The sequence below is a fragment of the Protopterus annectens genome, chromosome 2.part0, assembly GCF_019279795.1.
Source record: "Protopterus annectens isolate FY-2018-M chromosome 2.part0, PAN1.0, whole genome shotgun sequence".
NCBI lineage: Eukaryota > Metazoa > Chordata > Ceratodontiformes > Protopteridae > Protopterus > Protopterus annectens.
Genome location: NC_056728.1, coordinates 761,466,024 through 761,493,349, shown reverse-complemented (window position 1 = coordinate 761,493,349; position 27,326 = coordinate 761,466,024). Strand labels below are relative to the sequence as shown.

At 37.7% G+C, this 27,326-nt stretch overlaps 1 protein-coding gene across 1 annotated transcript in view; it reads right to left on the bottom strand.

Moving 5' to 3' along the window:
• The window catches only part of DNAJC25 (DnaJ heat shock protein family (Hsp40) member C25), a 303,109-nt gene extending 277,147 nt beyond the window's left edge, over positions 1–25,962 (bottom strand). Inside the window, exons 1-2 of the mRNA XM_044061076.1 lie at positions 25,627–25,962; positions 2,365–2,517 (exon numbers count right to left, since the gene is read on the bottom strand). Of these exons, the coding sequence (XP_043917011.1) occupies positions 2,365–2,517; positions 25,627–25,926 (453 nt within the window). The 5' untranslated portion in view covers positions 25,927–25,962. The remainder of the gene's footprint in view (positions 1–2,364; positions 2,518–25,626) is intronic.
• Between the last annotated feature and the right edge of the window lie 1,364 nt (positions 25,963–27,326).

The following is a 27,326-nucleotide window of genomic DNA, read 5'->3' as shown; positions in this document are numbered from 1 at the left end:
TAATTCAGATTCTGTAAAACAGCTCAAAAACATAATTTCCTTAATTACATCAAGTTGCCAAATATTTATGACAGAGTAGTCTGCTGGGAATTTTTAAAGTTTTAAAGTCTGCCAAATCATTACACTCCCAAAAAATATGTTCGCAATTACCTCTTTCTTTTCCATCCAGAGCCAGATCATGGTCAAATGGAGCCCTAGGGTGGCTAAAGGATTGCCCCCACAACACACACACACACACACACACACACACACACACACACACACACACACACACACACACACACACACACACACACACACACACACACCATATCCCCACCCCCACACACAGCAGCAATACCTATGCAAATACTTCAAAGTTCCTAAACTGTATTGACTGTTTCATACTTGGAAGTCATACATATGTATTCCCATTGCTGTTGCTTTTCCAGTTTCTCTTCCCAATCTTTCCTAACCTCTTAGTGACTCAAAGTTATCCTTCAACATTTTATATGCCCCACTAATTACACATTTTTAACAGCAGCTTATGTCCTAGATTAAAACTAAAACCTACCAGAAAAGGTATTTCACTTAATTCCTCTGTCCCTTTCACTCTGCCTGTATCAATCTCTGGTAAGGAAGGCAGTCTCGTCTGCAGTCCAAATGTCTTCTTGACCTCATGCCAGTCTATTAACTTTTCCTATCTAGTTATTTGCTTCCTATACCTTATTTCCATTAGCAGTTTCCTCTAGTAAATTACCGTCCCCTCTTGTGTATTTTCTGTACTCAGTCATGCCTATTTGCAAAATATTCTTTCTACATTCTCACCACAAGTTTTTGGAGTATAATGAGTTGGGAAATTTTAAAAAATTCCTATACAGTACTCTGTCAGAAACATGGGGTTAGCAAATGGCTATAACCAAGGAAATGATTCTTCTTCTGTGCTGAGACACTGGATGAGGATTGTCTAGACACAAGACCTTATTAAATTTAATTCAGTTGGCTGCCAAAAAGCAATTACTAGAAAATGGAAATCAAAGTATAATCCAAATGTATTGGAAGTACTTATTATAAAAGAGATAAAGAACTGGAAGAGGGATCTTTAGAAAAGGGAAGGAGCTAATTGCATACAAATAAATGGAAACTGTGGGAACAGCACATGCAGAATAATGTTCAGGATGAGGAGGAGGGGTGAGGTTTAAGGTAAGGCAGGAATTTAGTAACAGACCTTATGGTGGACTGATGAAAGTTACAAAAAGAAAATATATGTGATGTGAAATAAAATGTATGCAAATGGAAAAATGTTAATATGGTTTGTTTTATTTTTTTACGCATGTTTGCTTATGTCTTAAGTGAATTTAATAAAGGTGCTAAAAATAACAAGTATGTTGCTCTGATATATTAAGGTCAATAAAGGGTCATTTTCAAAAAACTTATAGACCATCATCTGTAAAGTATGTTTTTTTACCAGTATTCTCATTCCATATTCTCAGACTCTTCCTTATATACACATCTTAACGTAGATTTTCTCTCTCTCTATTCAGTTTTCCTACAATGTTCTAATTTGTTTATTCCAAACAGTTTGTAATTTTTCAGCCACATCAATTTTAAACCTGACCAGGCTGCTACATTCTTGCAACGGTTCTTATAGTGCTTAACAAGTCTGAACAGATGCAATAGCTTTCTTTTTAGGCATGCATTACAAGTGCAATTTGATGTCTTTGAAAGCAGACAACTACAGTTAAATGTAAGCATGCAAATGCTGCTGCTTTGTATAATACTCGTATAAATAAAATGAGTTTCTTGTACTAGGTTTGTTAAACATGGTTTTGGCTACAACATATGCATGTGATGCTGTCACAAAGAAACAGTCCAACATTGTTTTCATTCTTATTATCTTATTTATTTCTTCATTATCTTATTTACCAAGTCATACTGTAACTGGACAGATGACTGGCTACTGTAATTTGCTTATCTACACACGGAATATTCTGAACAAAAGAGCATTTCAGTAGCTATCAAATACTAGCAAGCATAATATAAAGCTATTTTAATATAGAATTTGCATAAAAGAAAGTGCAGAAAAATCATGCTAAAACCCTACAAGCCTTCAGCATAATCTCCTGACAAAGACAACAGAATCAAGCACCTTTGCTGAAAGAGGAGATGGGTTAAGTGGCTGTCTGAATACTCTTGACAGAACTGTATATCCAATGCATTATATCATATAATTTATATTTTTATAGATGGATAAAAGGTTAGCTGAATAACAGTACAGCATCTGTGATCAAGGAAGCTATCCATTTCTCAGCCAGAAAATACATACTGCAAACAACTCTATATTTGTATGGAGTACCTGACATTTTATCAGCAATGAAACTTTACCTGAAACACAGATATGGCAAGAACTGTAACAAGAATGACCACACGGACGTCGACTTTTGGAGCCAGCCTTCTTCTGTAGTAATGGTAGTAGTGACTGAAGTACTCTTCAGGATGGTCAAGCATGTAGTCATAGTCCTTGCGAGTTTCTTCATCCTAAAACAGAAACACGTCACTGGAGGGAAGATCAAACAACAAATCTGCCAATTTAATTTACTTACAGACTGCACTGAAACATCTACATTAAAAACAAAAAATTACACAATGTGACTTACAGATTGAACAGAGAAACAAACAGGCAATGAGCCCAAAAAATAAAATTTCACAGTGGAGCTTTCTGTCACACACACTACTTTTGAAGGGAGTGACATAAGCATCAAAATCTATATAAAACTACAGATTTACTGCTGGCAGATGTTCAGATGCAAAATTCACTCTGAATACTAAAATGTAGGCTTACCGACACTTGACCTTGGATGACAATGAAATGTTCTTCTCCTACAGCCCTTTTACATTTACTTTTCACCACTTGTCCTCCACTGCGTACACCTTTACAAATGTAACAGCTGTTGCATTCCTCTACAACCTCGTGAATTGCTCACTTTAATCTAGCCAGCTCTCCTCCTTTACTACTCTTCCTCTTCAAGTGTAATCTAAGTTCATAGGGTTCCAGGAGCTACCACATAATTCTGTACAACACAATGCTTCTCTTACTTTCCTTACCTTAAATGTGAATGACAAGATATACAAGAGCCACGACAGTTACAAAAGTAAGGGTCTTCACTCTCCCTAACCTAAGAAACACAACACCGGGACATCCAGCTGAAGAAACAGGATGAAGAGGCTGTCCAAAGACAAGAGAACAGAAAGGGTGACAAGTACCCACTACAGGCCTCCTCACAGATCAAGCGGCATGGGGATTGCTACTACTTTTTTACTCCTTAATGAAAACTATGTAATGCACAAATCTAAAAACACAAACAGAACTAAAGAAAGAAATGTCATTCTTAATTCAGAGAAAGCTATAAAACAGAAAACAAAATACTAAGAATGAGAACCATCATCAACCCACCCTGACAAATTAAACCATAAAGTCTGAAAAAGAGAGTTGTGGCTTCTAACCAGTTTGCAGCAAGAAAGATAGACAAACTACCACAGCTGAAGAGGAACAGGATATATAAACAAATACCAAGAACTAAGCATCATCCTCAGGCAATTTAACTGCACTATTAAATTTTCATTTCAAGGCAGTTCCGCTGGGACAAGTAGTAATGCCACATCCATACATACAGGAAAGTAAGACTAGCTGGGTTTTTTTTTTTCTTCTTCAAATCACCACATTTGAAAATGCAACATGAATTTCCACACATAGTGAGGAAAACAAAAAGTCAGAAAAGTTATTATTATTGTCATGCAGTATACATATACCTTCATTTTAATTTAGATTTGCTGCAACATTACATAAATTGCTCAATTCTCAACTTTCCTTAAAATGTCACTCTTCCTCTTGAGCATCATTTTGCATGTATTATTCCAATAAATTTCATTTCTAATTTGTTCCTACCTACAGTTCTTTTGTCTCCTTTGTAGTATTCTAAACTTCCACGACAGTTAGTATAAATATCAATTTTTACTTTCTGTTAACTGCTGTTTTGGCAGCCAACAGGATTAACCTTACTAAGGACTTGAAATATCAGCCTCTACATCTCAGCTCAGAAGAATAATTTCTTGGTTACTACCATCCGTTTCTCCAGCACTTCTCTCAAACTACTCTGTATGGATTTTTAAAATTAAAAAATAAAACAAACCAACTGCACAAACCATTCCAGTGCCATACTGTATTCCAGCTCTTCCACCTTTATATTAATAAGACTTCATCAGAAACAGTACACAAAACAGTGGTATCATTAAACACAAATTAAATTACATGCTTTATCATCAACCTATCAAACCAGAGTCATTTACACTTCTCTCACTACAAACACAGCAATTCATCTCCTTCATTTTAGTTTGCATTTAATGTTTAATATGCCCATTAAAAGTAGAAAAATGGCTTGCATTTAATCTGCCAAGCCAATTCTCTGCACTGTAAAGTTATACTGGATGTATCCATCCTTATGGTCGAGACAAACACGATCAATTACTAAAACACTCAAATTACTTAAAAATCACTGTACTCGGTTTGCCTAAAGCATTGTCAGGCATTTATTCTTAATAGCAAGCAGATGGTCATATATCCTGATAGTGGTCTTACCCATATAATGTAGAAGCTTAGCACTTTGCCAAAAACTCAATGTTTACAGATTTACATGTAAACACATTCTTAATTTTAAAAGCATAATTAACATTGCTAACTTCAAAGTAAGGAGAACTAGTAACATAGCTACACTGTTCACAATTAAAACAGCACGGAAATGCCCCCTACCTTACTCTTTTTAACAAAATAAAAAAAATTGTGGTATTGAACCCTCTATTAATAAATCTAGAATCATCACTTATTAAACTCTTAAGAGTTAGTCTGGAAGTTGGCACAGAGGGTTAAGGCTGTGAACTATAATTATGGTAGTACAGAATCATATACCTACTGTGTGACCTTTAGCAAGTCAATTAAACAGACAGGGCCTTGGGGAACTAGAAATCTGGACTAGGCTCCTCCGTGGTCCTCTTGACTGCAAGTCCAGAGTTTCCCCATAAAATTTACCAATTGTTCGTAACAATATCCATGATGCCCAAGGAGTCTACAGAATGGGTTAAAATAAAACCATTAATTAATATATTATTTCAATGCATTAGTCTTAATAGTAGACCCCATTTTTAAAATTAGGGCATGTTCCATTGCTCTCTTACTCAATACTTCATTGTAGACATCAGTTTGTCAAGTTAACCGCTTACACTACAAAAATGTGCAATATTTCCTTTTGAGAGATGAACAGCTCATCATCTGTCGTTACTCTACCAAATTTTACAAACTGATACTTTTTAATGTGTATATGGTCACAACTCTGATAATATTGCTATGAATTAACAAATATCTCTTCTGTAAATGGATGAAACAAAACCATTGTGACAGTTGTTTATATTTAAAAAATCCAAATAAGCAACTGGATTGTGACTGTAGTTGTATGTAAACCTCAAACTAGAACTCGTTTAAAACCACAAAAAATTCACATAATTGTTCTGCTGTAACCTTCCATATGCAAAGATGACCAATAAAATACATGAAAAAGCAACATTCTGAAATAAGTCAAGCTTATATCGCTTCATCCACTGAGGCTATTCAAAGCAACACCAGGTATCTGGTGAAAGCATCTGCCATTAAACGTGAAAAAAAACATATGTTCACCAACACAATATTAAATCAATGCAAACAAAATTAATAAAGCCGTTAATTACTTTTCCTAATAATTATTTTCCTAAATATTTAGCATTTCTACATCTTTGGAAAAAAAAGGAATAGATGTGTACAATGCTGTAACATTCACCATTATTAAAACACATTCATAAAATCATCAACACATTCTGAAACCTTAAAAAAGGATGCATCTTTAAAAGGAAGGAATATGTTTTAAATAAGATTGTATACTGATCTAAAAACAATGCCAAAGATCCGGTCTTAAATGCATGTGCTGCAACGATAGGTCTTATTGAAGGGTGCATAATATTTTTGTTAACTTTTGAAATGCTAATGATATAACTAACCAGAGGATGTTCAGCATAGAAAAATTCATACATCTCAACTGAAGATCATTTGCTAGAAAATCAAGCAGCTGATAATCCAACATTTTAACATGCTACTGTGATATCTAATCTACACACTTCTCTATATACAAAATTATCAACTGCCCCAACATATTGTTCATGCTACTTTCCCAAAATTTCCCTACCTTCGTCAGTTTTCATAAATCATTAAGTAAAACAAGTTTCCCAAACTGCAAAAAAATCGTGCTTTGAAAGATTTTTTACAAGTTCTTTCCTATACAATTTTGCAAGTGTACATGTCGTTTCCAAAAAGGAAACCTATCCCTCTGGGAGGGAGCTACAAATGTTAGAAACAGTGTTTCCTAGACTGTTATGTTCTTTCTATTCCTTTTCCAGATGTGAAAAACAGCTTGCATGCTTTTAGCAGATATTAACTTTTAGCCTCAAAAAAAAAAAAAAAAAAAAAAAAAAAAAGTAAACTGGCTACCACTAAATACATAAATTGTAAACAGTTATATGTAATGCAAAGTAATATGGATGCTGGGAGACAACTAACTGAATGACTACTTCCCAAAGTTTCAAACTTCATTTCTTACTTTAATTTTCACATAACTGCTCATCCATATTCATATCAGACTGTACATTGTAGATTTCACTCACAACACACCATTAAATAATTATTTTGATTAATTACCTCTACCTGTGGGCTGTTTGTGTTCAGTTAAAACCCACTGCTAATGGGGAAAAAGGATAGTTACTTTGCAGGTGCAAGAAAGAACTTTGTATTCATCATTTCTCTTGTTTTTCCAAGTCAAGTTGTTTGCCTAAAATACCCGTCAACATTACAGACCAACATTAATCTAGACATCCACCTCTATAAAACAAAGGAAATCATTATCTTTTATTTGTGCATATATATTGTCCCCCAGCAGCATGAGATCACAACATTGTTTTAACAAGACAAAGACTGGAAATAGCAACATTTGGATACATTATTAAAATATGAAATTGCTTTGTAGTTGTACTGTTAGCATATAAAGCAGTCATCAAACTTCCACACCACACATTTAAAATTCCTCTGAATGCACACTATACAAGACTGCTTCACAATGCATTTACATCAGAAAACATGTAGAGCAAAATTTGTTTTGCTTACAGTTACTTCTCCACTTCAATGTCCTTTTAAAACATTAATGGCAAAGTAGGTTTTTTTGATTTTATAGTTCTCTCAACAGTTTAACAGTCAACAAACCTCTTTTTACCCACTTCTTGCAGAACTACAGTTCATGTGTTTAAACTACATCTAGTGGGAATGACACTTTACAGTTCTCCTACTTATTCACTAATTTAACAGCGCCAATCATCTTGCTCTCAACACTGATCTCTGGTTCAAGCCAAGGTGCTCACAATTCTTCTAAACAGCTCTTGGGCTTTTTCTCTATCACTCAAGCATTTTCCTTTGGAATAATGGAAAAGGTTTCACTGGCAAAGTCTCTCTATGGGCATTCTTACTATCAGACAATTGTGAAGTAGAACCTTGGCTCACTCTTTGCTGGCTAAACTACATACTTCATCCTCCAGAAAAAATAATAAAATTCTGAAGACAGCTGAATACAGCAGCTGGAATCTCAACATCTGCCTCTCAATGTCCCTAGACTACCAGGATAAAGCTGCTTCTCTTCTGCCTGGTGTATAGACGATAAACATTTTCCACAAACATTCTAGCATCTACAATTTTTAATAATTTTGCCTCTACCACTGTTTTGTTGGGAGCAGCTCTTTGCACTGGTTATCACTGCATCTTCATTAATGCATGCCTCAGCTGCTTTCTGATAGACAGACCTGGAGCATACACAAAATGAGCTCTCTCAATAAACCTTACTGTGGAATACCACTCAATTTCTTATTAGTACTTAAATAAAATTAATTCAGCCTATTCCCTCCGGTTTCTCTCCGGTAAAGCAACAATCTCTGGTTTTATTTGCATGCTCTCTCAACTCTATTTTTAAACAGCTATTCCTGAGAAGCCTCATGCTCAGTCACTCATTCCGTCATTTCAATCTCTGATTTCTGCAGTTTTTATCAAGTCACCTGAATAGCTACTTAAAGATTCTCCTATTTTTCAGACATTCTTCATCTGACATTATGTATTTCTCCAGTTCCTCACATCTCAAGTGCATTTCATTTACTTTTTTCTCTAAATTACTGGAAGTCATATACTGTACCAAGTTGAACTTTTGAACTGCTTTTCCTTAAACAGTTGCAAGTTCTTCAAACCTAGATCCCCCCACTTCTTTTCTGGTAGAATTTTGCCATCTTTTTTCCACCAAAATGTCTTCTTTGTTAGAATCCAGACAAGAGTAGTTAGCCGGTAACTGGATTTGACCCAGACAAATGAATTTATTGTCTTTTTAAATAGTTTCTCAGTTCTCTCACAGTGGGAGAGATTTATCAACATGGAACTCAGTCAGCAGCCACCTTAGACAAACATTCCACATTGGAGAGAGGTCACATAACAGCAAACACTGAAAAACACTTCACAAACTTCAGACAACAAAAACAGGAATGTTGAACCATTTAACTAGAAGAATTAAACATTATTTAAAAGCACAATTGAATATGTCTATATTTCTGCAAGTAAAGCACAATAAATACAGTCAAACACGATCAAAATCCAGTGTGCCAAAGGATAACAAATTATACAGCTATTTAGAGAGAAAATTATGTTTATTAAATGGAAATATTTAAAAATACATTTAATGACTGTGGAACTTACTCAAGAAACCTACATGCATCAAACTTGATCTGACAGCATAACACACATTCACAAAAATGCACTACAATCTTGTCTCTTACATGCATGGACCCTTTCCAATATATGAAATCTAAGCTTCGGAAAAGCTGATCACTCTGTGTCTGAATAATTTTTATTTTCTATACAAGTTATGAGCATTGTAGGAATAAAGTTTTTGAGAACCTGCCTATATAAAAGAACTGATACTTTATGGCTTCTCATCACGATGTAGTATGCAAGTAAAACATAATATCTCTTGTACACCTATAATCTTACTGGATGTACTAACAATGTATGAACTACTTGCCAAAAATCTTCACGGCTTACAAAACACCCCTTTCAATTTGGAGATTCTGAGTTATATAAATAATCAATCAGATTTATGATATGCATATCTATCAAATGAAAGGTAGGCCCAATAATCTTGCTCAGCACCTCATTGCCTTTAAGCATAGCTTTAGAATCAATAATACAAATCAAAGAGAAAAATGTCCAAGATGGTTGCACTAGTTTTACAGCTTAATCCAAGATGGTTGCACTAGTTTTACAGCTTAATCAAAGCTCTCCCAGTGTGAGAACAGAAAATTAGCAGAGAAAGGCATTGGATTTATATTTCTGGGTAAATTTCTGTTTATGTAAAATTGCTGTTTATGTATGTAAAATTTCCCTGTATGTAATGTTCTTGGAGCTTTTCTCCTCTTGCCTCCGCTGAAAATAGATGTGTGTCCAGTCGGACTTTCCAGGTTAACAAATGTAAAATAAATAAAAACATTTCAGTAACTGCCTAGTAAGTGCACTGCCTGGGTGCCAGGAAAAACAAAATACCGAGGGCTTAAAAGAAATTTAGCTACAAAAGTGTGGAAAAAAATGATTGGGAAGAGTACTGCAGCTGTTCAGCAAAATGCAGTGCAAGCTCCAGACTGACTTCCAGTACCTAGAGGAAACTATAAGACAACTGCCCACAGACCTGATCACTGGTGGAATATATCAACTCAAACAAAATGCTGAAAACATGGAAGAAACTTTAAACAGATATTCAGATGAGGTGATAAAACTGCAGAAATCAGAGGTCGACATGAAGAAAAGGCTGGCTGAATTCAAGACTGCTCAAGAAGAGAGGTTTCAAAAAGAGAATTGGAGAGAACAGAACACGTAGGGAAAACCTGAGATTTTCTGCTGTATTCATTTTATGAAAGCACAAAGAAGCAACAGGACTGTAAAGCAGTTTAGTTGAAAGGGCATATCATGCGTATGCTCCAAACCTGGCTACGAGAAAGCAACCTAAACCTTTAATAGTAAAGATGCAATCTTACCAGCAGGAGGAATTGATTCTGACAAAACTGTTCAGAAAGACAAAACACAAAGTGGGAGACAGCAGAGTGTTTGTGGAGACTGATTATGCATTGTACAACAAGCAGAAGAGGAATAAACGTATTCCACTATTCAAGGAATGCTGAGAAGGTGTGAGTGTCAAACTGCTGTACTCCACTGTCTTCAAAATATTCTTTCCTGGAGGAATAAAATCATTTTTTGATGAAGTACATGCTAAGGAGGAAATACAAAAGTTTGTTCTACAAAAAGTGAACTTTGAAACGGGAGGAGATTCTGCTTCTTTTTCTTCTGGTAATAAAGACCACAGAGAGACTGTGTCAGTGAAACCTTTTCCAATGCTTAACAGAAAATGCTTGTGAGAAGGAAAAAAAAGAGTCAGCTAGAAGATTCAAGAGTATGTTGGAAATGAAGCAGACACAGAATTTGGGAGAGGGAGATGAACAGGAATAAAACCAGTAACTTGGAAATTGACAAATCTGGGATTACAAAGCAATAATTATATTTGTGAAACATGACAACTACTTCATGTCAGTAATGATCAGAAAAATACTTAGGAGTGGTAGGTAGAGGGAGAAAGTAAACTGCAAGTATTTTTTTTCTTAATTGTCTTCTTTTTACAGTGCATGACTTTCTTTGCATGCTATCATGTTTTCTCAGTTGTTTTTAGGTATAATGGGGATACTAATGTAAGCAGGTGCTCCTATTTTTTTTCCTCCCTTCTCTTTTTCAGTTTTAGAAAATGTGGGCACTACTACATAAAAAAAAAAAACACAAAAAAAAAAAAAAAAAAAAAAAAAACAAAAGTCTGGTTAAAAGAGCGTGGCAAAAGAAAAATGAATGTCAAGAATCAGCGAACTCACACAAAACTGTGATACTCCTGGAGCAAATGGTCTACCCAAAAATTCAAAAAGTTTCATCCACACCAAAAGTAAAACCAATGCACGGTCCAGCCTTTAAATGAAAATAATAGTCATGAACGAGCTGTTAAAATAAAATAAAAGCTTTTAATAAATTTGGTGAGTGCTTCTGCAATTTTCATGTTGCTTCATCAGACCATAACTGGGTAACAATGTAATATGCTTTATAAACACTAGTCACCCAATCAAATTCATGCAAAATATAATACAACCAATCAAAAAATACCTTTAAGAAAATGAATGAATATAAAGCATATTTATATTTAAAACAATGTGTAAGTGAAGAACCAAACATAGATGTATACCTCAGTTTCAGAAAAGGTTCCAATGAAACTATCATTTAAGCCTTACCCCTGTCTGCACACATTCTTGTAATCCATTTAGCTTCTACAGATTCTGTAACGGTTATGTCACCTTTCCGATCACTTTCGTTAATGATGTCAACTACCATAAACTTAAAAGAGAGTGATCCTTACCCATGTCTCTCTCATGTTTTGCTAATGCATTATTACAGGAGAGAATTTTAATGCTGTAAACATGCTCTTTTATACATTGCCTTAATGCTCTGCCTTACTGAAATATAAAGCTCTACAGAGCTGACAGACTGCCAGATAAACCACACGACTGGGATCACAACTAGCAGTAACTTTAAAATAAAACATACATCCTGGATTATGGTGTAAAAACTTGGATTCCAAACTAATAAAAGAACAATAATTACAAGAAGAACATGGTCTCGTACCCAATATATAACCGTGGTCTATTTGTGTTCGCTGCTTTCGGATAATATAACACATCCTATGAATGGTCTTTCTATTTTTAAAAACAAACCTGGGGGAATCACCTACTAAATGCCTAACAGCAGAGTCAAGGATCAAAAGCGACCAATGTTTCTTGATATCAATAACATCATTACAGTCGCTACTAAAATGCAGCAATATCTCTACTACATTATTGACACTATTGCTGCTGTCTCTAATTGCATCATCCACTCTTTCAGAAAAATAAGGTTTAGCTCTATGCTCCCTTAATGCAATAACTTAAATAGGTATTTACATCATTATCACTACAACCCCTCTCTTTGAAATCTTTCAACACAATTTCGTTACTGAAATTACAGTCCTTCACAAAGTCTAGAGGTTTCCATTCCTTAACCCTTACAATATTTTGAAACACTTGTTTACGATGCATACTTCTCCTGTGGAGAGAAGTGGTTGTACAACAGGATTTCCTATATATTCCTGTAATAATGCTACCATCCTTATTCCAGACAATGTCAACATCTAGAAACTTTATTCTATGAACTACTTATAGTAAATTTCAAAAAAGGGAGGAAATTGTTAATCAAATAATTCCCCCAACTCACTTTTAAATCCCTCCCATATAAAGAGAGATAGTCAACAAATTTTCGATAGAACAACTTATCGCTAAACAATTGCTTTATCTTCCCACCAAGCCATTACAATGTTGGCATGGGTTTCCTCATTCTTGCATAGGGGAACCTAGTAACAAGTTTTAAGAGAAAGCAAATAAATGAAAATGAATGATTATTATAAGGCTTTTTTTAACAGGTAGTCAAAATAAGGGGAATCTCACAGAACAAGAGAGGAGCAATGTTAAACAGAAAATAACGGATTACCTTAATAATATGCATGAGTTTAGAAACATTGCTGTTAAGCAACTGTTTTTTGATAACTCTACAGAATAAAAACTTTTAGCACGATGACTCAGGCAACAGAAAGTAGAAAGGGTTGTCGCCAAGCTTAAGGAGCCTATAACAAGGAAGATAATAAGAGAGCCTGTAGGAGTATTAGAAATATTTCAGAAATTCTATGAAAGTCTGTATAAAGAAGAGAAATATGGAAATCAAGAAAAGGTACAAATGGAAATGTTTATTGAAGAATAAATATGTCAAAGTTAGAGGCAGATGAGGCTCAATTACTTACAGGACAGAAGGAGAGGAGATAAAAATGGTGATGTATAACCAATCCACAGGAAAGTCCTAGGAATGGATGGCATTCCTGTAGAAGTTCGAAAGCTAGGAGGGGAAAAAACTGCAAGATCTGGAAGGTTTTGTTTAGCAGTATTTTAAGAGAAGTACCACCAACATCATGGAAGAAAGTGGTGGTAGTTTTAATAACTAAAGAGAGCAAAGCTCCATCTTCATACGGGCTGATTTCAATAAACACTTTATAATCATGGTTTGTTATGTCTATAATGGCAAATTGATAGCTATGGATCAACGTGGTTTTGTGGAGGGGAGGCAAACATTCGAGAACAGTAAAAGAACACAGATGATCCAGAGGGAAGCGGAATATAAGAAAACACCACTGTTGTTAGTGTGTCCTGATGCAGAGAAAACATTTGACATTTACATCCCATCTCTCTCATTCATTCAACACCCTCCTACTCTCTGGTGACATTCACCCCAACCCAGGCCCACAAGCTAAGCATACTGCTTTCACTACCACACAAGCTCTCCCAAACACTGGCAAGTATCCTCCTAAGCATCTCTCTTTCTTTTTCATCAACATCCACAGTATCCTTAACAAAATTTCAGAATTTCACTCATTGATAACTCAGTACTCTCCCAACATAGTCACTCCCTCAGGGACCTGGCTTAAACCACACAACTCGGACAAAGAATTTCTCCCTCTAGGATACAACATTCTCCACCTAGACAGAACCCATAAGAAAGGAGGTGGTGTTGCTGTTCTGTATTCCAACCACCTAACCCTAACCCCCCCACCCAATCCACCTCCCTCCTTCTTCCCTGCTGAGCTTTTAATAGCCAACTTTAAACCCAGTCCTCACAAGACCATAACAGTTGCTGCCATCTACATACCTCATGGTGAGAATATACCCATACTAGAGCAGATTCTAAACTGGTTATCTGACCACATCCCCAATGAAACCATTATACTGGGTGATGTTAATATCAATTAACTTACCCTTACCAGTAACTCGCCTTCCACCAGCATAAACGTATATGGTTTCACCCAGCTCATCTCTCCCACATTCCTTACCAAATCCACCAACTCTAGTTCTATCATTGACTGGATCCTCATTACCAATCCCAACCTCTACCCTCACACTGAAACACTACCTGACTCCCATCAGTGATCACTGCCCCATACAAACCCTCTGAATCTCCCCCCACATCCCCAAACCCCACAAATACAAAAAATCCTGAAAAATTATCCACTTTTAACTCAGACATTCAATCGCACCCTCTCTCAAATAAACAACCTCCCTATTTACATTACCCCTTGATGATGCTATCTCATTATTTAACTCCATTTTTCTCAACATACTCAACTCCCTTGCCCCTCCGCATACTGTCAGAGTCAAATCCCACAACTCCCCCTGGCCAACACACACAACTCCTACTCTCATGTAAAAAAGAGACTCTGCATGGAAACTCTGGTCCAAAACTAAGTCTCCATGCCATTTCCAAACCTACAGGAAACTCTGAAATCTCACCAAAAAACAAATTAATCAAGATAAAAAGAATTTCTATCACCAGCCTCAGTCCTCACAATCCAGTAACCCTAAACAATCCTGGAGCACTATCAATCAAATTCTCCACCCAGGTAATCCATCAACACCCAACCCTTGCAACAATAACTCACCCCTCGAAACTGCCTCCTCCATTAACTCCTATTTTATCAACACAATAAAAGTCAACTAATGAAAAATTATCCCCTACCCCACCCCCTGCACACTACACCACCACCCTCAGGATAACTTCCTCCTCTCCCTAAGAACAGTCCCTACTAGCTACATTAAAAAACTCCTCAAGCTCAAACCCTGCTCTTCATCATCAGACAACCTACCATCTCTCATCCTAAAACATGCTGCACCATCCATAGCATACCCAGTTTCCATCCTAATTAACTGTTATATCACAGAATCAACTGCTCCAACTCTTTGGAAAAAAATTTATACAATTCCTATATACAAAGGTGGCAATTCCTTAGAACTCTCAAACGTCCGACCAATTGCTATACTTTCTCTCCTCTCCAAAGTCCGAGAACACTGTGTACACAAACAAATCATGGCCCACCTCCTACAACACAACCTGATCACCCCTACTCAACATTGCTTTCGTCCACACCACAGCACCTCCACTGCTCTCCTCTCATTCACCAATACCATCTCTCACGCCAGAGACAACAAACTAATTTCTTGTCTATTCTTAGATATGTCCAAAGCCTTTGACACAGTCTCTCATCCAATCCTTCTCTCAAAGGGTTAGGAGGGTGGCCTAATGGTTAAGTTGTTTGCCTTACAAACACATGGTGCAGGGTTTGAGTCTCACAAGGGATAATTGGCTAGGCTTAAAATGGCTCGCAAGGGCAATTAGCCTAGTACTAATCTATGAACCTATGAAACTTTCTCAATTTAACCTTTCCCCAACAACTATTTCTTGGTTTAGCAGCTACCTCTCAGACTGGCACCTATCTGTGAAATGGCTCTCTGCTCTCTCTCCTTTTCTCCCTATTAACACAGATGTCCCACAGGGCTCCATCCTTGGACCCCTCCTTTTTAACATCTTTACCAATGAACTCCACAACTCCTGTCCCCAGTCATCCCTCATACAGTACGTGGACGACTCTACCACTATATCTATAACGGATAATCCAAATGAACTACAAACCCTCACACAAACATCTTTTAACCACACCAAAACTTGGCTACCACCACCTTTTCATACTGAACTACAAAAAAAAAAAAAAACTGCTATTCTTTCTCCCAAAATCCCACCTCTCTCTCCCAAATCCTCCTTCACCACCTCTTCACTCAACAAAACTATAATAGCTCCAGAAACCCATATCAAGCTCCTCAGAGTAATCAGACAACCAACTGAAATTTGACCTTCACATTCATCACTGTATAAAGAAAACCCATCAAAAGCTTGGTCTTCTTTATAGAAATAAAAAAATTCCTCATTCCTGAAACTAGAATAACCCTAGGCAATGCCGATATCATCCCCAACATCTTCTATAGCGCACAACTCTATACTTACCTTCAGTCTTCACTTCTCTCCAAACTTTAATCTACCTGCAACAAAGTGGCTAGATTTGCTGCAAACTCACCACCCAAATCCCACCACTGTCTGGCCCTCAAGTCACTACACTGGCTTGAGTTTCCAAACCAACTCAAATTTACCCAACTTCTCATTATCCACTCCATTCCCAACAAACCATCCTCCTGTCCTAGTCTTTCTTCACTAGTCTCCCTCTACACTCCCTTTCGATCATTAAGGAGCTCAGATCAACATCTGCTACAAAATTTACAAACCTAACAAATGTGCAGAACAGAACTTATGCAGCTACTCCCCAGCCATCCTCTGGAACAAGCTTCCCTTGACTCTAAGCCTACCCCAGACCCATACTTTCAAAATCTCTCTAACACTACCTTACCCACCTCACTACTTGCCTCTGCAACCTCCCCCCTTTAACCTAGTACACATCTTGGTCTCTTCACACCTCTCTCACCTTCCCTTCAATCAGCCTACTATCCATCCCATCCTCCCTCCCTATCACCTGTCAACCCCCCTCTTCCCCACACACCTTCCTGCCACCCCTTACCTTTTACCTCAAGGCCTGCTCTCTCCTACCTACCTTGTCAGTATGTATAAAACCTTTCCCAACTCCTCGCAGGCCACCTATTTCATATTAGAACCCTCACAATTGCTAATCCACACATCCTATCAACTCATCACCCCTCTTCACTAACTCTGCAAACTGCCAACCAAATCCCACTGCCCCCCCTGCTTATCCTACTTACATCACCCTCAACTACTCTCCATCTGCTCTAACTCTATTACAACTTTAAAGCTGCCATCCAACTGTATCTGTGTTAAAACTCTCACTTGTCTCCCAGTTTATATGCAATTAATCACTACTCTGTGTATTTAGCAAAATTTGTGTTCTACTATTTTTGCATTCTTCGAGTATTGTGTAAATAGCAGAATTTTTGTATTATTCTATTGTATACTGGAGCTTTTCTCCCCGGGCCTCTGCTGTAAAGGGGCTCTGTCCAAGTCAACAAATGTCAAATAAATAAAGTGGCTCGGCTAACTAAAAGGTCATCAGTACTCAATGTTAGTCTGAAAAGCCTATATGTAAATATTCCGAGATCCTTTTGATTATATCAGTGCTATCAATGTCTACCATTTTTCCACTGTCTATTTCTGATTTTACCCTCATTTTTAAAACATCCTTTAAATCGGACATTTGTGCTCTAATTTACGTGAATTAAATATCCAGTTACTAAGTCCATCCCATGTGTTTCAGAAGATATGGCAAAGCTACCTACCAGTTTTTAAATTTTGAAAGTCTGTATAACTAGTGCCTTCCATGTTCATATAAACTCAGAGTACTTCCCCTGTAAGCTGCAAAGAATTTTTTTTACCTCAATCTGACTGGACAGCACATCTTTCAAAGGCAACAAAGCACGCCTTGATGTAGTCATCCTTACTCTATTAAACGGCGAGGAGGCCAGTAAAGAGACTAGCAAACTTATCTGTTCCTGGAGAAAATGAGCCTACCTACTCTCCTGAACAGCTATTACATTGGCCCAACTCTGTGTTACTCTGCACCACAGTGTGAGTTTCTCCACTACTGACCAACTATTACAGTTCACTCAAGAATGAGAACCATTCAGAAAGGAAAAACAACTCAAAAATATTTTTGCACATGCAACATGGAAAAACAGCATGATTTGATGTATTTAGAAAAAAATGTTTATCTGCAGCATCTAGTGCAGTAAGTGTAACACACTGCAGACATTTTCTTATGTTTTAAGCGTAGTTTATTTACAGAGAAATGGCAAAATTAAAATGTACATCCTAGAAAAAAATAAATACACTTAAAAATAATACAGTTTTAAGTCACTCCGTTCTCAATTTAAAACTTACATTTCAGTTCGGTTTTAAAAGTCTTCTCAAATTGGAATAGAACAGTTTTTCAGCAAATTAAAAAAAAAACTGACATAAATCCATCAATATGTAGCTGGTCCTGTTGCTCCCAAAGTACATCCACAGAACAACTCTCTCTATATTCCACAGCTTCACTGCTTCCTTTGTTCAAGCCCCACCTAGAGCCACCACTCCAATCACAAAAACTCCCTCATTTAGGAGAGGCAAACATGGATTTTATCCCGTCATTTAACTGCATTCCTCAGATGAGATCACAGTCCTCAAGCCATCTGTTTGAAGCATTACCATACTTAACAGATATACAAATTCTTAATATGGTATACAGTGCACATATAGTATATCAGCATATTTCTCACATATCAAACAGTCACTATGTCAAATACAGGAAGACATGTGACTAGCTGTACATACAAAAAAAAATACTTGTTTACCGAGGTAGTGCACTGATTAAATGTTGACAAGGTGAAAACATTTCACAAAAACAGAAATTCACAGCACTTACAGGCTACTTCATAGTAGTTAGAGAAAAAACAGTGGAAATGCACTACAATGCCATGAGGATACATTATTCATACAAAGTGTAAAGTAAAATAGCTCCTAAGCAGGAGCACTGGCACCCTTAGAAGGGTGGTCTACACCTTTGTATTGCATGGCTTCTACACCTTTGTATTGCATGGCTTTATCTTATTAATGAGAAATGATTACTAATTTTCAGATGACCCGGTCATGGGTATGTAGTTGAGTTTAATCATCTCGGTTTACCTTCCGTTTATTAAGCGGGTGTTCACTCTATTGAGTTCGTTTGATGCAGCATAGGGCTTAAAAGGACAGAACAGTAGCCATGCCCAAGAGGTGGACACACACGCCACAATATGATAATTTGACTATTTCATTTAGTGCTGAAGATGCTAACTGTTGGTCTGCAGCAGCAGGACATTTGTGTTCAAAGGATAAGAAGAGACAGATCTGAAACGCCAGTTTAAGGCGATCTTAAGCAGAAAATTGAGAGAATGGTTCCAGAAGGATTGTCCAACAAGGTTGGACTCAATTCCTTGAGCTTAAGCATCAGCACCAATACCTTCAGAATTGCAAATGGGGACAGGAAACTGACAAAGAAGATGCTCAAAAGATTTTGGGATGACTCAGTCATACCAGGGCAAGCACCCAATAAGTAAGGTAGTATGAAGAAATTTGCTACCTAACAAGCCTAAAAAGAGGATCATAACAATAATAATAAAAATAGTCTAGATAAGGCAGTAGAACAATGGAGAAAGCCCTTTAACAGATGCACGTGAGAGAACTGGCTAGAAAACTTAGCAATATGGCAAAGCATAACCAGACTACAGGAGAAGGAACATGGGCGTAACAGTACTGAATTGTGAAGATTTGGTCTAACTGACTGGGTTCAGAATGGTTCAAATATGCTGGTGAAATCAAGGCACTGTAAGGAAATTCAACTACTGATACCATGGGAGAAACTAGATATTCAACTTAAAATATCAAAAAAAAAATTAGATATGTTTTCTTTGTGGGACACAGCATGCAGACTGTGGCTTCCTCATAAAGTAAGAGTCAGGGTACAGAAAGGTGACAAGTGGGCAAGGAAGGATTTCAAAAGGGGAGTTAACCATTGCTACTTTAAGATTAATAATGGACAATGAAGCTTTGGCAAGAAATCCTGGTTTCAACACATATGGTTGACTTCACAACTTTGCCAACAGCTTTAAAGCAAGGAAGGGATAGCACACTGCAGTCTAAAGTAGAAAAAAAGGTCCCATGGCACAAAAAATATCCAGATAAACAAGCAACAGGAACACTCGTTAGCTTTTATGGAAGTGATAGCAAACAGGTAACTTAACTCATTACAGCCAAGTGACACCTCCAAGTGTTTCTGCAGTTATATCCTACCGATGATTGTAGTTGTCAAATATTGCTTCTTCAAACCCGCTTTAATAATTCCAAAACCATGCTATATACAAAGCATTAAAAGATTTCTTCTTAAAGCTTACACAATGGCAAACAACTGTATTGATATTTCACCTCTTGCTAGTGAGGTTAAAAAGACATTAACTGTTGTTCATGTATTTATTAGTCAAACATTTCATTTTTTTTTTAATATCTTGACAACCAAGTAGCACAGACAGAACTGCTTAGCCTCCTATGAAAGCTCTCAGCTGGATGAACAAAATGTTGCAGTGTGTGTGACGTGTGTAGTTGCTGAGATATGCAAGTGTTTTACACAATACATTAAACATAATAGTTACTGTATTTACTATGACATAAAATCTGATTTAATACCTAGAACCTAAAGAATACTATCACTATTAAATAGTTTGTGCTGATGAGTTAGTCATTTACACTTCTTTAGAAACACTTATGGTTCCAGAGATATGAAAATTTGTTTGAATTTGAGGACACAATTTGATTCCATCAAAAAGCTTAGGTTCTACCCATTGGAAGTTTCAGTGCAAACTTCCAGATATCTGCTGGAAGGAATGAGTTAAAATAAGCCATGGAAAACCTGAGATTTTGAAGGAAAAAGTAGTGAAGGAGTTACAGATAAGAATCTAATGGCCTCTCTTTTGTAATAAGTGACAAAATGTTGCAATCATCTATCCTTTCTGGGGGAATACATGTTAATGATGCCCTGACGGCAGTAATCAAAACGTAAGAAAAATATGGAGGTGCCAAGGTGCAGAAGCTGGTAAAGGCAAAATAAGTAGCATTCATGACAAAGTTGGATATCAAAACTGCACTCCATTTGTTTATTGCCCATTTGAAAGTGACGGTGAGCACTCTTGGGTTTTAACGCTGATGAGAGATAGCCAGCTCCATTACTGGCATTGAGAGAGAAAGTGACACGAGTTGAACTAACAGCTCAGGTACCTGTTGGAGCAGAAATGGAGACCACAGGAATGACAAGGCTCGAGTCTGCTCACTTCTCTTTCAGAGTGGAGGGGAAAGGGTGTGGGCTCATGGGCACACTTTCCACAGTAAAATCCACTCTGAAGACCAGATACCATGTGGACGTGCTTGTCTACAAAGTGGGGGGGGGGGTCAGGGTCTTCTAACCATATTACACTAAGGGTGACAGGATATGGCTCAAACATTTTCAGTAATAAAATATTACAAAGGTAGGCAAGAATACAGCAAAGGTGGGGTCAAGCACTTACTCATCTGTCCTAGCAACTTCAAGCACTAACATGACTCTATGGGGAATGTATGTAGCACTGAATATGACATGCAGTTATTCAGGACAGCATATTTTATTGACCTTTCGTAGGGTATATAGAATCTCTGGTAGCACAGTACAGTAAGCACGTGTAGCCCCTGTGGATGCCATGAGCCAGTGACATTAATATGAATCCAAACGCTTTCTGTAGCTCTCCTGACAGGAGTGAAATGGAGCAGCAATGGTGAGGAATTTAGCAAAGGTATGGGCTCCAGCAGGCACCATAAGTAAATAGATTGGGGCTTTTACAAGGATAAGGCAGGCTCAGGATGCACCATTTTTTTACCATGTGGATGGGGACCATTACCCATTTAGAACAGTCTCAAAGAAAACCTTAGCATGAAACGGACAGCTCATTCCTTTGTAGATGGGGCAGCATCATACACAAATTAAAGTTAGGAAGATGAATGTCACTGGCATATAAAAGATGTGTCAGGTCTTATTTGTTCTAGTCAATGTTACTTACACAGATGCCAAGTCAGGGCTGCTACAGGAGATTTGGATTACTGGTCACCCTTATATTCATAATGCAAGCTTTGCGAGTTGAGGAGTAGCAACCTAGGACTCAATCAGAATGAAGTTTGTGTACAATAATTTGGCATAAGAGACTTGCAATGCAGGCAGCTATAAGGTGTCATGCTTGGAGCTTGTAAAACCCAGACATTACTGTACTACAACGTGCCCTTTGTTGTGGTAAAAAGAAAGCTGGATTCATTGGTACAAACTTTCCAACAGCAACCCAAACTTAAGCTGATTAGGTAAGATATTATGCATAAGCAAAAATGGAGGGCAGCTAGAAACATAAAACCAATAGAAAGGGTTAGGACCCTGAACAAACTGGTCACTGAGATTGTGGGATTTCCACACCCAGATGTTAATGCTTTATAGACCCTATGGGGTGCAGTTATCAGAGTTGAGCATGTCAAGGTCTGTCCCAAGACTTACTAGTAGGGCTTAATGAAATCCTACCAGACATGCTTGGGAGGGTGAGAGGACAGGTAACCCCTCCTATGATGAAGGGTAGATTTGGAGGGCTAAATCTACAAGGCATCTATAGGGGGTCCTGATTAGAGGGCATGGACATACATAAATTGCCCTCCTTCAATCAGGTAGGTTAAGGCCACCCAGGTTACTTGGGACCTCAACTGACAGATGGACCCTTGTGCACTTTACTGAACACTGGAAAGGCAGGGGCCAGGGCCAAAGACCACAGACATAGACTGTTTTCACAGACCCTTTCATTCAAGTAACTGGAGTTGATGTACATCTTATGAAAATAAAACAAGTACATTAGTTTACAAGTCCGGTTAGTTTCATTGCAAATTCTACCCTTTGCACAGATCTGGTGACTTTGGCTGACAATGGTTAACATCATGAATTATTAGACAAATTAGCCTATGATTGACATATAATATATCATAACCTAATCTTAGCAGACTTAAAAAAACATGCCTGTATCCACTTTACTCCAATACTCTCTTCTCCTCATTCATATTCTTTGATCTCTTACTTGGCAATTTTAATTTCATTATTGATTTAAGTTATCATTGTACTATCAACTAGGGTTACCACCTGTCCCACTTTGAAAGGGACAGTCCCTCTTTGGGAAGTTGTGTCCTGTAAAGAAATTGTAAAAATGGCAAATGTCCTGAGATTTTAGGACAAATACATTTCCTATATTTTATGTAACAGCTGCATAAAACAGTTATTCTGTATCTGAAACACCTAAATGTTATAAGAAACAGAATAAGCAACTAAAATGCTACAAAAATAAGCTTTTATTTAGGGAAAAAAGTGAAGTTCTGTCCTTTGTATTGGCTGTGGATATGTTTTGCACTGCAAAATCTGACGTTTCTACCAACAATGTCCCACTTTGGGCATTTGAAAAGGTGGCAACCCTATTATCAACTTTTTGTAAAACTGACTGCTCTTGTAATCAGACATATCATTGTACATTATAAGATCTCGGCTGGATCTGTTGTTTAATGCTGTTTCTTTTCTATTGCCCTTTTGGACTGGGTTATACTTGAAGAGGATCCCTTGACCAGTGTGCTTACTCATTTAACAAACGTAACATAGAAACCAAGTCTCATGTAGCCTTCGATAAACTGAAAGGGAAGGGGTGGCCTAATGGTTAAGGTGTTTGCCTTACAAACACAAGGTGCAGGGTTTGAGTCTCACAAGGGATAATTAACTAGGCTTAAAATGGCTCACAAGGGCAGTTATCCTAGTACTACTCTATGAACCTATGAACAAGCAAGTTTGCGGTAATTTGCTAAATACAAGTGTGTTTATATTCATTCTGATGAAAAAGAAGTTCAAAGAATCAAAGCCCAGTGGATTTGCCTGGAGAGAAATAACATGTAAAACTGGCAGGGATATAAAATGGGAAGGGTAGTGCAAGATGTAGCCTTTCCAGATTAAGAAATCAGGAAGAACTGAGAAGAAACCTAGCCTCCTTCACTCATAAAGGCAAGGAGGAATGCAACTAAGGGAGGTTAGGGTGGTGCTGACTCACAGGGACTACCACATTAAGGATTAGGAAGAATTTCCTGTTCCCTTTAAATGTTTTTCAGGTTTTTGCCTTCTTTCCCAGCAAGGGTTAGTGACATTAAGATAAGGATGTCAAAACCATGTTGCTCAGTTAGTTAAAGGACAGAAACTGAAGGCTAAATTTGACTAAAGGGGTACTTGCTCCAACAACTTGGGATCCTTCAATCAAGCAGTCTTTGGCCACTCACAGCAATGTGCAAGTCCAAATGATGAATGGACTCTGATCCACTTAACTGGGCATCAGGTAGGGTGGGGGCAAAGCCTGGGACAGAGTGACTGGTGTTTGCAGTTACTTTGCATGGCTACTACTTAGTTTTCAGGAGATGACTGCTGATTTATTGGCCTCATTGTTTTTGTTCTCCAAGCTCTGCCCTTTGCACACATCTGGCTGTTTTTATCAGCTCCATGGGTAATAGAAGGCTAGCTGCCCTTGCAGACCATTTTAAGCCCAAGCAATTTCCCTTTCAAAGGGGAGAATCAAATCCTGTGTCTATGAGATAAACACCTTAACCATTATGCCAATGCTAACCCCAACCCCACGCTTAAGCAATTTCGTTTTTAACAGACATCTAATCCTAACCTTTACTGGCTCGATAAATTCATGGCTATTTCACTCCCAATACAAGGGTGTGTCTGCTGTAATTGGGCAAAAACAGTACAAGCAGGTTTTATTTCTATCCAAAAACAATTACAACAAAGAATTACATACAAAGTTGTGCGCATGTGTACATATGTATAGGTAATACAACACAATGCACGTATACACGTTCTGTATGGCAGAATACTATGTACAATTCTATACACACACCACTAAAAGTAGAACTGGTGCCCTCAACAGCGCCACAAGGATTAAAAATACATGTCAAAGTCATCTGCAACACGCTCATCTACATCAACCATTTATTCTACTACACATATTTTCACTGCAGACTGCAAAGTGCCTTAAACACCCAAGATTACAAGGATACTGACATGCAATCACACACATCTAATTCATCCATCCTGTAAAAATCACACCTGTTGAATACAGCTCCTTACCCACTAAATGCTCTACATTTTTCAACATAACCATAGCTCTCAACCTTCCATGTCCAAAATGAGGAACACTAGCCCTCAATGTGGAACAAATGGGTAAAATGTGGAACGCATACTAATAGCTTACTAACCACTTCAACTAGGAAGGTCATAGGATGGTTAAAATATGCTGGTTTTACATGAAAAGAAGATCTTTTAATGAATTAATATGATTCATTTCTATTTACAATGGATTTCACTTAAAAGATTCCTAACACTAAATGTGTGACAGTCTTTCAATGAGAACTTCGAGGAACATGGAACTTTTTAAGACCCCAAAATGAGGTACGTTCCTCGTAATGAGGTACACTTGAGAGGTATGAACATAATACATTACTGTACAGCCATTTTTTATACAGAATCAGGAACAAATCAAGAAGTGATAAAGGACACTGTTTAAAATATTAGTATTACTAACTAGAGATGGTAACAAAATAAGAATGTGAAATGCGTTTTCTGAACCAAAAGTAGTCTAAAACTGATGTTAGTGTCATTTCCCCAAAAATCAACAGTTTAGGAGGGACACAGCAAAACTGCAAACCAAAATCATGGACAATTGAGAGATATGCTATAAAGGTTTATGAACCATAATTTGCGGACTTCTTACTTCTCTATCTTGATGATTTACAAATCTACATACACCAGTAAGTAAGCTGTGCAGTACAACGCCCCCTCTCTGCCCCCTTATCCTACAGAAAGGGATACCCAGCTCACTCACTTTTAGAGTCTCGTATGCTGTTGCTAACAACCGGAATGTGTCGTGCGCTTCTTCAGAGCCGATGCCACGGTGTTTGTCGGGGTGATGCTTCCGAGCGAGTTGCCGGTATGCCCGTGCGATCTCAGATTTTGTGGCTTCACGACTCACACCCAGAACGTCGTAACATATCCTGGTACCACAGTAAAGCCCTTCTACAAGAGCTGACACTGGGGGTGGCAACAGTGCAAATGAAACAAACACCAGCAGCATAAACCAGAGGAAGCAGGGCAATTTCTCCCCGCACCTCACAGTTGCAGCCATGTCAGCATTACAGTCGGTTGTCGCACGACAAAAACGTCCTTCTTCAGAAAACCCAAATGTCGGCGCTTCACTAATACGTGTTATTCAGACTTGGCAAACCCGCGATGAACACGTTTCTATCGACTTGAAGTGCGGTTTCTTTCCATTTATTTAGTTTTGCTTGTGTGTGGTCACTGCACATTTTATGATAACCAGATCTGAGCAATCAATAGGGCTTAAAAGGTTGTGTTGATTGATGTTTGGTTTTCCTAACATCATATTGTTGTTATCACGATTACATGTAATACTACTGTATCCCTAATTGTAGCCAGAGCAGAGTATTTCATACAGTTTGTAAACTGTATTCCATCTAATATCTTACACGGTATCTTTGTCTTAGGGCGTTTTCAGAAATCTTGGCAGCAGAAAACTAGCTAGATTGTCTTATGTACAGAGAGACACAAAGTCATAAAATACCAGGATTTGCAGGCAGAAACGAGGGCAACGTGTACAGAAGGATACCCAGACAGTTCCAATAGTAGTAGGGGCAATGCGTCTTATAAAAAAGAATTTACAGTCGTATTTAGATATGCTACCAATACATGTAACTGTATGAATTGCAGGAGTCAGTTCTGGGCACATTGCAGGTGCTCCCAAGAGCACTTTTGGCTAACGTCATAGACTGAAACAATATTAATTTCATGAACTTTAGTCATACTTTGACTTAGGAATGGGGTCCTTTTCCATCATAGTATTAGAAACCTAAAAGACTTGGAGAAATTAAACCCTTACAGTCTCTGTTTTATTGAGACAGCGCTCATTGTGACAATTTGGGTTGCTCATCACCCTGGTACTTTGACTTCTACATCTTTTCCTTAGGCAGATGTCTGCAATTCTTTCCATATAACTTTCTTTCTTTTATGTAACCAACACAGGATCATGTTATTTCAGATTCAAACTGCACCCTTTCCCATATCTGATTTTCCTTAAGCTGCTAGCATCATAGGGCTAGCATCATAGGCAGGTCCTATTACAGTGGGAAGTTGGCATAATGGGTAAGGTACAGGTACAGATACAAGGTGCAGGGTTTGATTCTCACATGAAATAATTGGCTAGGCTTAAAAGATCCCACAGGGCCAGTTAGCTTAGTACTAACCTATGCAGCCCTGCCCCATGGCTGCTTGCCGTGAACAAACTCCCAAGGGATGCTAACGGCTATCACGAGAGATAGCCAGGAAGGAGTTGCATAAGAGCTTCGAGAGCTGGTAGTTGGCAAAGGAGAGGTAAAAGGAAGCAACATACCTCTCAAGTGTACCTCATTGCGAGTAACATTCCTCATTTTGGGTCTTATAAAGCACACGTTCCTCAAAGTTGTATATTGAAAAGGTCTGTCATACATTCAGTTTTATGAATTTTTTTAA